The sequence below is a fragment of the Harpegnathos saltator genome, unplaced genomic scaffold (assembly GCF_003227715.2).
Source record: "Harpegnathos saltator strain DR-91 unplaced genomic scaffold, Hsal_v8.6 scaffold86, whole genome shotgun sequence".
Taxonomy (NCBI): Eukaryota; Metazoa; Arthropoda; class Insecta; order Hymenoptera; family Formicidae; genus Harpegnathos; species Harpegnathos saltator.
In genome coordinates this window covers 1,048,874-1,060,140 of record NW_020230713.1, presented here as the reverse complement: position 1 = coordinate 1,060,140, position 11,267 = coordinate 1,048,874, and the positions used below count along the sequence as shown (strand labels likewise).

Below are 11,267 nucleotides of genomic sequence, written 5' to 3'. Positions count from 1 at the left end.
AGTATGCGTGTGTGCGTGCGTGCGTGTATGTGTGTGTGTGTGTGTGTGTGTGTGTAAATATCGTACGTCAACGTTGTGCTTCTTCTACGGAGAGAGAGAGAGAGAGAGAGAGAGAGAGAGAGAGAGAGAGGGGAAAGAGAGAGAGAGAGAGAGTGAGTAAGTGAGTGAGTGAATACGTGCTCGATATAATCCGATCGCCGATCTCGTTATCCCACACACAAACTTAACATCTCCCTTTGCACACACATACATGTACACACATCCAAGTTTCTCTTTCCGTTTTTCTCGCCCTGTTCCTTCCCGCGCATTCCTTCCTACACACGAGATAAGGTGAACGGAGGAGACCGCGCGTCGTTTCCATCGCGGCGAACTTTGCAGGTCCTACGTTTTATGCAGGCGTTGCAAACTTTCGGATGGGAACCGACGCGCTGCTTTACGAGAGGAACGACGCATGATTCTCCGAGATGGGCGAAGGGACCGTCGACGAGCGCTTCCACGCGCGCTCGTCGAGCATCGATCCCTGAGATTCCTGGCCGCCCTTCTCGGACTCTGCTGCGTCGGCCTCTCGTGGTGTATCATATTAAGATAGGTCGATTCGATACGTGCGCGCGCGCGCCTCCTCGTTCGGAGGCGCCGTGAGGCGAAGACGTACGTTTACTAAGAAGCGATAGTTTAATTTAACGTAGGATTATAGGAAGTATGTCGACCGGGGGAGACGTATACTTAAAGAAAAAGAGCAAAACAAGAAATGAAATCGGAACTCACACGCCCGTCGCAGACGAGATATTCCCTTTGCGGATCTGCGGCTGGACACGCAAGCAATAACAGCAAGGCCTTGCGCGAATATACTGATGCCTACTGTTTCGATACAGAGCAGAAACGCTTCAACTATTAATTGCAGTATTATTAAATGTATACAGATTAAGTATAACGTACACAACACACACGCGCGCACACAGCCACACACACGTACACATACATACACACACGTATAGATATAAATACGCAACATACGCAACTGATGAGAAGACTTTGTAAATAGTTAGAATGTAATTGATATTATAGGCGCCAAGATCTATTAATGATAAACATCAAATTTATTTATAGTAAATTTTCCGAAATATCACATAAACTTGCATTTCTCGATTTATTCTGCCACTCTTACCTGTACCGATTGATTCCCTCGAGCAACATTTACGTCGTCTGCCATGGCAGAAAGACATTCGGAGGAAGACTCTCGGAGGAGATAATTCACACATGTATCTCGTCCTCTATTTATGCGCTTGGTTTCGCTGCTCCGAATTTTTCGATCTTTGGACTCGTTGCGCGTTCGCTTTTTCCTCGAGGATTACAAAGGATCTTTTTCAAGGAGTCTCGCGCGTTTACAAAACGATAATTTTATTTCTCACGAATAGTTTGTCAATACTGTACGACACGAGTGCTGCGGCGGCTACATGTTGACGTGCGTTAACAAATGCTTCTTCAGCAGTGGCATGTTTTTCAGCCGCGTCGCACACCTGTGACACTTGAGCTCCGTGACCAGGTGGTCTTTGCTTTCCTCGACGGGAATTCTTCGGATCTCACCTGTCTCGCGCAATTGACGGCATGTGTCTAAAATTCAATTTGTCCGTATATATATTTGTATCCGTATTGTATGCGTATAGACAACGGAGCTATCGTATAATATTCTAAGAGTACTCGTACGAACATATATCGCACGAATGTGTGTACGTGTGTGCGTGTGTTTGTCAATTCAAACCTGAGGAAGGTAAGAAGAACGGTGTCGTGAACGAGTTCCAGTGGTGCTTTGTTTTCAAGCAAGGACTGACAAAGTCCGTGCTTATCACGTGCAGGTGAAGCCTTTGCATACTTGGCATCGCGTGATAGCCGATGCTGCAAGAATTCGTAATTGATGTACCACTATCCAGTGAGGTAGAAAAATAGAGAGATAGAAAGAATGTTCTATCTGCGCTTGAGAATCGACGGAGGGGACGAGCAGTTCCCGAACTAGCACCAGTTGCTGAAAGATATCTTAAAGACGTCTAAACGGCGTCCCGCACTTTTTCCCACACGGCTTTTAGACTTCTTTTCGAAATTCGTACCGTCCGGGCTGTCGCTTCTCACGACATTTGGCGCCGAAGTTTCGCAAGACACTCGCCTGCCATTAGAAACGCGAGAGACTTCGATTCAAAGTTCCAGTCTCCGCGATATACGCCGAAATTCGACGAGGACGGTAAAAGTACGACGAGAAAGAAAATAAAATCCGAATTTCATAATGCTGCGAAGTCCCACGTGTCTCCGTCGATTCTGGGATGAGTCTGCGTGTTTGACTTTGAATCGCGTTGCTGCTAAAGAACTGCTTCGCCGTTATTACCGTTATCGCTGTATTATTGCTGTCACGCTTACAATCCGACTCACATGAACTCGTGCTCCGCGTGTTTTTCCGTGAGACCTTGAGCAATATCGTGCATGTGCATCAGCAAATCGTAATGCTTCCTCTTGACGTGCCATATAGAATGGATATCCTCCTTCGGTAAGACCAAATAGTGAAATTGTGCCTTAGGATACTTATCTTTAATGACGACCGTTTTATCGTCTTCCGCGACCTTGCTCTCGGGATCCTCCATCGACGTGAGCAGACCAGCGGACCAATGTTTCTTGGCACTAGTCGACTTGCTCGCTGTTGATTCCATCTTGCGTTTCATAACTGCGGCCGCTATTAGTCACAGCCTGCCCAAATTACTGCCAAGTATCATGAAGAGTCTAAGTTTAAAGTAAATATCATACATCTATTTTATATCCTTTTTACAGAAGAATATGAGAATTGAGACAGATGAGTGAGCGACGTTAACTTTGTGTAATAATCATATTTCCGTACAAATTGCTCACTGATAAATTCTCCGAATGTCATGGATACGCGCAATTATCATAGTTCACTAGTGTATAATAACGTCGAAATCGATATCATCGCGAGTAATATCGTGCAAATAACTCGCCGAGGCGAACTGAAAATTTATACATGTCGCCAAAAGAAAAACAGCGAGCACTTGCTTCGCTCGTCCATTTGTTCAGAAAATCATTCATAGCTGTCATACCTGACAGTTTGAGGGTTGGCGGATGGTTGGCGGCATGGTTCACCGTGGCACCGACGAGGCACTAATAAAGACCGTTGGTCTTACGGGATTTAGAATACCAGAGAAATCTCGCTGAGCGCTACGCCCTCTTCAACATATCGTGGCTGGAATATGAAGCTGTAGCTCGAAATAAATAGTGTCAGCAGAGAGATTCATGAAAGCGGCCAACACGGCATTTTCTGCGACATCGACTTTCCGCACTGGGAAACGACGCCATCTGCATCCATTTTGAGAGGGGAACTACGATGCTACATCCACTTTCAGGTCTCGGTGATAAAATCTGCATGTGGTGGAAGTCCGTGCTACATTCACTTTCAGGCGGTTTATGTCCGTGCTGCAACCACAGTTGCCATCCCTATGCCAGACTATAATGCCCGGAGGTCTAAAAAGAGCGGCGGGAGAAGGACGGGGGGAGGAGCAGGAAAAATAAAAGTAGGCATTAAATATTAAATCTTCCGAATACATGTTGCCGTATCAAAGTCTCCTGTATAATAAACGATTTGACACGTCTGGAGACGCATGACATGATGTATCGCTGCCCGCGATACGTCCCATTCCCTTCGTCCTGTTTCACGCATTCAGCATCCCGTCCGCTCCGAACATTCGCTCGTGGCACTGACAGTGGCCGTCGGTGAGCATTCGATCCGCTCGGAGGAGCACGTGTTAATTAACGCGACGAGACTCCGATTATAAATATCCCGCGAGTCGACGAAATATCTGAACTTTTAAAAGAAGCATCAAAGAAAATCACGTTGATGTTGTCATGGGTGAGAAATCTCTCCTGGTATATATTTTTTTATTTTCAAAATAAAAAAAGCCAAACGAATGCAATTAAATGTTATTTATCATCATTGAATATTAGATGAAAAGTAGAAGAGTTATTGTCCGCAGCGGATAATCTAACAAAAAAAATAAGAACGAGACAAAATTCGCATGGGATGAAATTCCACTCTTTAACGCTACCATGACCTTTAATTATTCCGGAAACTCCGGAATACTCCGGAAACGGCGTCACAACAACTTTGACACTGTACAATTTGTTGCTAACACATTTTCTAATCGTACACATTTCTCTCTAATTAACATAAAGCTAACAAATGTCTGATGCTCCGACAGAGTAATTTTCCTTATTTTCAGTAATCAATAAATAGTAAATCAATGTCGCGTACAGTTGAAAGGCCTCCTCGCATTCCCCTCGTCGTTCGGGAACCTTCGAGAAAAGAAGAGACGCCCAAGGGCAAGTCTCTCTTGCTTCAACCGCCGCCGAGGCCCGCAATGTTTACATCGCGCCGATTGTGTTGATTGGCTCGCGAGCGACAACACTTTTTGCCCTTCGTATTATTCTCGCGCGCCTCGCGTACTCAACCTCATTCAATCAGCAGCAGCCGTGCGCGACGAGCTCGTCACTTCCGTCTCGTGTAATTAAAAGAAATGTATCTCGTCGGCCCTCGAGATACTCAATCGGCATCACGTTGATTAACCGCACGGTCGAATCGCGAATATCGGCATTAGAAGCGAGAGTAATCCGAAGGATTCCAGCAGCCGGGAAGCAGGACGTTGACAGCGATACGTCACGTTCCCAGGTATGTGGAATCATTTGTTATGCGGGAGGTCTCCGATAACGAGAGAGAACGTTTGACGAATTTTCCGGGAATAAGAAGTCGGAATTTCGCGCTCGGCATTCACGATCCGTCATCATCCGACTAGTAATCATGACTTCACGAGTCTGCAATTACTCTCGTTAATCTCTGTCTGTCTATCTATTTATTGCGTTGTTGTATACAAGAGATATTGATCCAGACAGAGACGGATAACGGTCCATGAACGCGGATCTCTAATTCATCGTGTTCTCAATCAAACATTCTGAATAATTCCCAACTGTGTGAGTATACCGGTCACCGACGGTCTTGGGTAGAATATTCAACGTCTCATATCGCTTCTTAGACTGCGACCTTTTTTGTTTTCGGTCAGCGCTGTTTACTCTCTTTATGGGATCTACATTTAAATGTCCATTCGTAAAAGAGTATTTTCGAGAGCACACAACTGTTGTCTCCGCTTCTTGTCGTCATTTTTTCTCGTCAACTCTTTCAAAAGCTCCAAGTCCTATCTAGACTTTCAATGTCAATGAAGAAAAAAAACCGTAGTGAATATTTTCCACCCATCCCAACCAAATATTCTTTCTCTAACGCAGCTTACCAACCGGAAACGCTAAATTTTTGTTCCAGACGTTGCGGGAAGCAAGTCCGGCGAACGCGGATGCCGGAGGATCTAGTTCGGGCACAGCAGGGTCGGCCGGAAGGTAAAGTTTACAAGTTTCCTACGCATCTGTGTTCAACCCTTTACGATCTTTGCCTTTGTAACTTACTCCTCATCGTTGAAACCTTCAAGTCTCATTTAAATTTTCAATGTTGAAACGAAAATATAAAGATAAAAATGCCTTATCAAAATATTTCCGTATTTTCGATTCGTCCCGATCAAAGATATTCTCTCTCTACCGCAGGTTATTAATCGAGAAAATTATTTTTCTGTTTCAGTTGTTGCGGAAAGCAACAGCAATCCAACGGACGCGGATGGCGCATCGGAGGATCCGATTCGGGCCAAGCAGAGTCGGCTTGAAGGTAAGTTTACAAGTTTACTATAGTCCTCTGTTTGACCCTTGGCGATCCAGAGCTGGGATATAATTTCCGGCTCGACTTGAATTATGATCGCAGAGGATAAACTATTCTTTTACTCGCCCGCACTTGTTGGTCAAATCTGATGAGCGAATGTGAACTTTTTGTTACAGAGTTGAAGCGGAACGTGGCTGGCTCTGACTGCAAGTCGTTTCGGTGAGTAAATATAAAATGAAAAGAGAAAGAAAATTCCGCATGATGGATGTGGGACTAGATAAAATATCGTTCGAGTCAATGCGAATTGCAAATAGATTCTTGCATGATGTTAGGATTTTGCATGTGTGTGTTTGTGACGTTGAATAAAATACATTGCTCGAAACAATCAGGGGATTACTTGATCGATAGCCTGCATTACATACGAGATTTAAAATACCGAATGATTCTCTTTTGACGTTCAGTCATCTGAATAAGAGATATTCATATCTACAAAGGCGATACCGTCATCAGCTGCTTTATTTTCATTATTCAAGCGGGCCGCAGAATTATTTAACGACAATTATTTGACAATATTCAATTGTCCGTGTAAAATATATTCATCCACATAAATGCCGATACCGTTGGCTACTTTTCTTTTATTTCCTAAACAGGCTATAGAATTATTTGGTAATATTGTCCATTCATCACGATCCCTATTGTCTCGAGTAGCGTATAATGCGCGCAGAGATTGTGCCAGCGCACGCCGAGCTTGAGGTATCCTCGCTCGCGTGCCTTTGAATATCGCAACCGCGGTTATCAATATACGCGTTTTTATCCGCGCTGCTAAGAAAGAAAGTTTAAATTTTCATTTCGCCAAAATATCGCAAACGTAAGCTTCGTCGTGACGGAACTATCATGCGTGAAAACTTTGCCCCACTCTCTCTCTCTCTCTCTCTCTCTCGGGGTGACCGGTTTCTGATTGTCTAATCTTTCCTCGCGTGCATTCGCGAATATTTCACTCGTAGATATCGATATTCCCGCATTTTCGCGACTTTTCAGATGCGATCACGAAAAGCGCCGTAAAAATCCGTTGGTCGAGTCGATAAATTTTCACACGATTCTTGCTCCTCGCCGATCGAGTTTATAGAGTCCGTTTCGTAGAACGTAAAAAGTTTCCACCGATGTCGACGTAAAACATCCGTTAATTAACGTAAATATCGCCGCTCTAATACAAGTATCGACCGCGTCGCGGAAGTGTGGCGAAAGTGTAGCAATCAACGTGGGACACGCTGCAAGATGGATGCTGCGCGACATGGAGAGAAGCAGCGGACATGGGCGGACATTGGTGGATCTGGTTGGATGCAACGGGACATCATCAATATCATCATCGGTGAGCGTTTGACTCAATGCTCGCAAAGAGCTCTTTTATTATTACATTGTGCATGCCGCAAATTTGCATTGACTTTTGTGACGAAAAATATATTCCATGAATTATTACCATATATTATTGCCATATATTATTGCCATATATTGTTGCCATATATTGTTGCCATATATTTTTGCCATATATTGTTGCCGTATATTTTCGCCATATATTATTGCCATGTATTATCGCCATATATTATGGCCACTTGAAATCGCGCGAGCCATCGAGAAAACTGTAAATTTGCCGATAATCGCAAAGGCGCACGGCAGAAGTCACGGACGGATGCCAGCAGCCCATCTCAGGGCTACCCGATAACAATGCTGTTGCTGCAATTTAACTTTAAACCGGCCTCCGCTCGCAGGAAACTTTCTGTCGCGGACTAACCCCTCGAGCGGAATGTTCCCGAGAAGCGTTCTTGACATAATCGCTGGTTATAAGCGAACTTGCTTCGTTAGGGCCTCGTCGCGGTATCGTTGTCGCGGAAAATAAGGAAGAAAGGAGTTAAATATCCGCACCGTTGTGAAAAGAGGGGCGATGGCGTCCCTTCGCGAGTAGAATCTTTGGCCCTTGCGAACGCGAACGTTAAATTCCATCGCGGCTGCGAATGTCCCACGACTAGTTTCCTCGCGGAAATTGAAACTTCATAATTCGCGCTTGATCGTGCGTTGAGACTCTATCGAGGGTGGGAAATTGAAGCGGACGTTGATGATACAAGTGTGATAAAGCAGTCGCGCATTTTATGATCGCTCTTTAAAATAGGCGCTTCTTTTGTCGGTAACAAAGGCGAGAAGAAATCAAAGCCTGCCGCCGGTTAGATCGTAAAAACCGCATGGATTTTCCTTCAGCAGCTGATCCCGCAACCGTTTAATCCGCATTATGATCATTTTTCCGGAAAAGTATGAAGAAAGTGACATCCACGGATAACCTTCGTCCCCTGAATGATACGTTTGTGCAACTTTGCATTTCGTTTGTACCTCGACCGGTTCCGAAATACAGCAATTTTCAGTTTCTGTCATATAACGCTAAAATGGTACTTCCGTTATTTTTTAAGATATCTTAAAACGGACAACGGGGTTCGATCGAGAATCGTTTAATCCCGTTTGTACCACTTTGCATTTCGTTTGTTCCTCAACTAGTTCGAAAATACGGCATTTTTAAATTTTTATTAACGGTATAATGGAACTTCCGCTGTTTTTTAAGATATTTGAAACCGGCCAACGAGGTTCGATAGAGAATTGTTTGTACTCATTTGTACCACTTTGCATTTCGTTTGTACCTCGACTGGTTCGGAAATACAGCGTTTTTCAATTTTTCAACTAACGCTAAAATGGTACTTCTGCTATTTTTGAAGATATCTTAAAACCCACAACGGGCGAAAAATCGGTGTCGCCGAAAACGCCGTCTTGGCCGTTCTCAGGTTCTTCTCTATGGTGTGATTCTGTAACTCGTTATTGGAGGTAAGAGCCAGAGCACAGACTCCTGCATAACGCATAATACACAACGCATAAGAGAATGAACAAATCAGAGTTCTTTATTTCTGTCCTGAGAAGGAAATGAAGAAAACTAATTGGTTTATTCTCTTATGCGTTATATATTATGTGTTATGCAAAAGCCTATGTTCTTGCCCTAGCGATACTTTCGTTATCGTTGCGCAGCTTTTCTACAATATACAAAAGCTTTTTTTTTTGGTAACGCAGGGGAAATCCATCATGGATACCCCCGACCCTTGGGGAGGTCGGGAGTTATGTCGGACTCCTACCGACTAAAACCCCTGCGGGATGCCTACCTGTCGGATCGGAAATGTGGGGAGTCAGGGGAATTACTCCCGTATTCCCTCCTCGACACCCCGGCCCCAGGACTCTCTTTCGAGAGCCCCTCGCCATCTATTACCGCGCCCTGTTCCGCAAAGGGAATCCAGGGCACGGTCCCGGTCGGTCTAAGGCCGACCGGTTGGCCTTCTGATTTCACCTATAGGGTGAGGGGGCATCCGCCCTCACCATTTACCCCCCCCCTCTCCGTTAGTCAGAGAGGGAAGGTTTCTGGGGGAGTGGGCCTGCTCCAAACGGGGCACCACTCCCCCCGTTCCTACTTGTCCGCGACAGGGGGGATCCATCTTCTATGAAGAAGAGCCGGACCCCCCCTGCCGACGGAGGCGGGCCCACAAGTTAGCGCAAAGGACTCTTGCTATAAAGGACCCTTTAATGTTCACTTCTTGCACTGACTTGCGACTTCACCCAGGGAGGACACTTCCTCCGAATAGGTAATGTAATGTGACACTCCATGAAGACAGCGAGTAACTTTGCATTTATTTATTTTTACTCAAATGGAAGGCAATCGATAAATTCGCAACAAATAAAAATAAATAACACTCTTTCTAGCAATAATTACGTGATCGTTACTTAAGAATATATCATTACAATAAATTCAATGATACTTAACAAAAAGAGAAAATCTTATGTATATACCACCTCCTCGCAATGCGCATACAAAATGTGTGTTCGCGTGCGACACGCTACCGCATCCTTCTCTCCTCCGTTATATCCTCTCGATGCAATCGCGATACGTTATATACTCGACAAAGCTCCTCTGTATATGTATATATTTATATATGTATAATATACGCGATCGGTTTACGTGCTTTATTACACTTTACTTGGCCGCGTTACTTCGTTCTGGCTTGCTTTCGTACAAATTACAAAGGCTTATTACGCACACACAGGCATATGCAACATACATACATACACATACACACACACTTTCACTCACACATGCGTACATATGTCGCAGACATACATCATTACACATGACACGCTACCAGATTCGCACAGCCTGACAGTTGCGATAAATCATGGGCAGAATCAAGATTAACGACTCGAAACAATTACTGAAATAATTATATGATTGCGACATCAAACGGCGCTCTCTCTCTCTCTCTCTCTCTCTCTCTCTCTCTCTCTCTCTCTCTCTCTCTCTCTCTCTCTCGCTCGCTCGCTCGCTCGCTCGCTGTGACACTTCGCATGGCGATCCGCTCGAGTTAGCGTCCCTAGTAGCACATGTTGTGATATTTCATACACATTTTCTAAATGTGTGTAATGTTTCATAAACGTTTATAAAACGTTTCGAAAATGTTTCTTAAACGACACGTGTTACTTGGGATGCGACCGCTCGCTGCTTACCCTAAATAAATTCGTTACGTCAAGCTCGCCACACTGCACAACGTATTCAAGCATATATGCACACATACGCTCTCAAGATCCTCCCCTCCATTTGTCCTAATATTGTACAATATTTTACAGACCATAAAATCCCCTTTATTGTCATGGCAACGAATGGTTATATGTGCGATGATGTTTTTTAACAATGATGGCGAGGAACACTGCTACTCCTTTTGGCACCTTCGTTTCGCACCCCGAAGTTGCCATGTTCCGTTCTTGTCGCGACGGTTCGCATTCTCGAATTCCCTTGTTGAGTAAACTTGTCGAGAGTTCCTTTATATATATATCCTCTCTCTCTACATTCTTCCGTTAAGAAATCACAATGATGACAGCCGAATTCCTCAGTTTTGTGAATTAACTACTTCTCTGCTTAAGAAATGATACCGCTTGAGAACCGATCTTCTCCGGGAGCATATATACGAAAGCTCGTGTCCGGTATGTAAATTTTCTCCGTGATCGTGCTGTTCGAGATTAAAGGAAAGCACGACTTGGAAGCGATGCTTTAAATGCAAGTGTTAGTAGTGGGTGCGATTACGAAACGATTACTGCTGCGATTGTTACGAGAAGAGCGACTGGGGTAGCTCGAGAACGCGGCTTGCTGCAGAAACGACACTCTGGTTCAACGTTCGAAGTATCTGTCCACCGAGTGGGAAGTTGTGTTTACTTGTCGGTGCAAATAAGACTCGCGCGCGAATTGTAAAATTCGTGATGCGTGAGACCAACGATTTCTTCTATTACTTCTATGTGTCGGACTGTCAACAGAAAGGAAAACGCGTTTCCGCGACCGGCTTCCAGGGAGTATAAGGGACAAGGGTTGCTAAAAAGAGAGATAGATAGAGAGGGGAGGAGAGGGGAGGGAGGGGGGGGGGAGAGAGAGAGAGAGAGAGAGAGAGAGAGAGAGAGA

At 44.6% G+C, this 11,267-nt stretch overlaps 1 protein-coding gene across 2 annotated transcripts; it reads right to left on the bottom strand.

The window, feature by feature from the left end:
- Nucleotides 1-992: 992 nt before the first annotated feature.
- Aptx (aprataxin) lies at nucleotides 993-3,171 on the bottom strand. Of its 2 annotated transcripts, none has more exons than XM_011147414.3 (4): nucleotides 3,096-3,171; nucleotides 2,419-2,763; nucleotides 1,760-1,893; nucleotides 993-1,611 (listed from the first exon to the last, which is right to left on the bottom strand). In XM_011147414.3, exons 2-4 carry the CDS (start codon nucleotides 2,703-2,705, stop codon nucleotides 1,451-1,453), a joined length of 582 nt encoding a protein of 193 aa, XP_011145716.1. In that variant the 5' UTR covers nucleotides 2,706-2,763; nucleotides 3,096-3,171; the 3' UTR covers nucleotides 993-1,450. The 2 variants fall into 2 exon arrangements, with proteins under 2 accessions (XP_011145716.1, XP_011145717.1); XM_011147415.3 differs by having other exon boundaries at nucleotides 2,419-2,742; nucleotides 3,096-3,169.
- Between the last annotated feature and the right edge of the window lie 8,096 nt (nucleotides 3,172-11,267).

Coding starts and splice junctions, on each gene's coding strand:
- Aptx (XM_011147414.3), bottom strand. CDS start 2,705: ATGAAACGCAAGATGGAATCAACAGCGAGCAAGTCGACTAGTGCCAAG. Junction 1,894..2,418: donor CACGCGGAGCACGAGTTCAT/GTGAGTCGGATT, acceptor GAATTCTTGCAG/CATCGGCTATCACGCGATGC. Junction 1,612..1,759: donor GTTCTTCTTACCTTCCTCAG/GTTTGAATTGAC, acceptor ATTGAATTTTAG/ACACATGCCGTCAATTGCGC.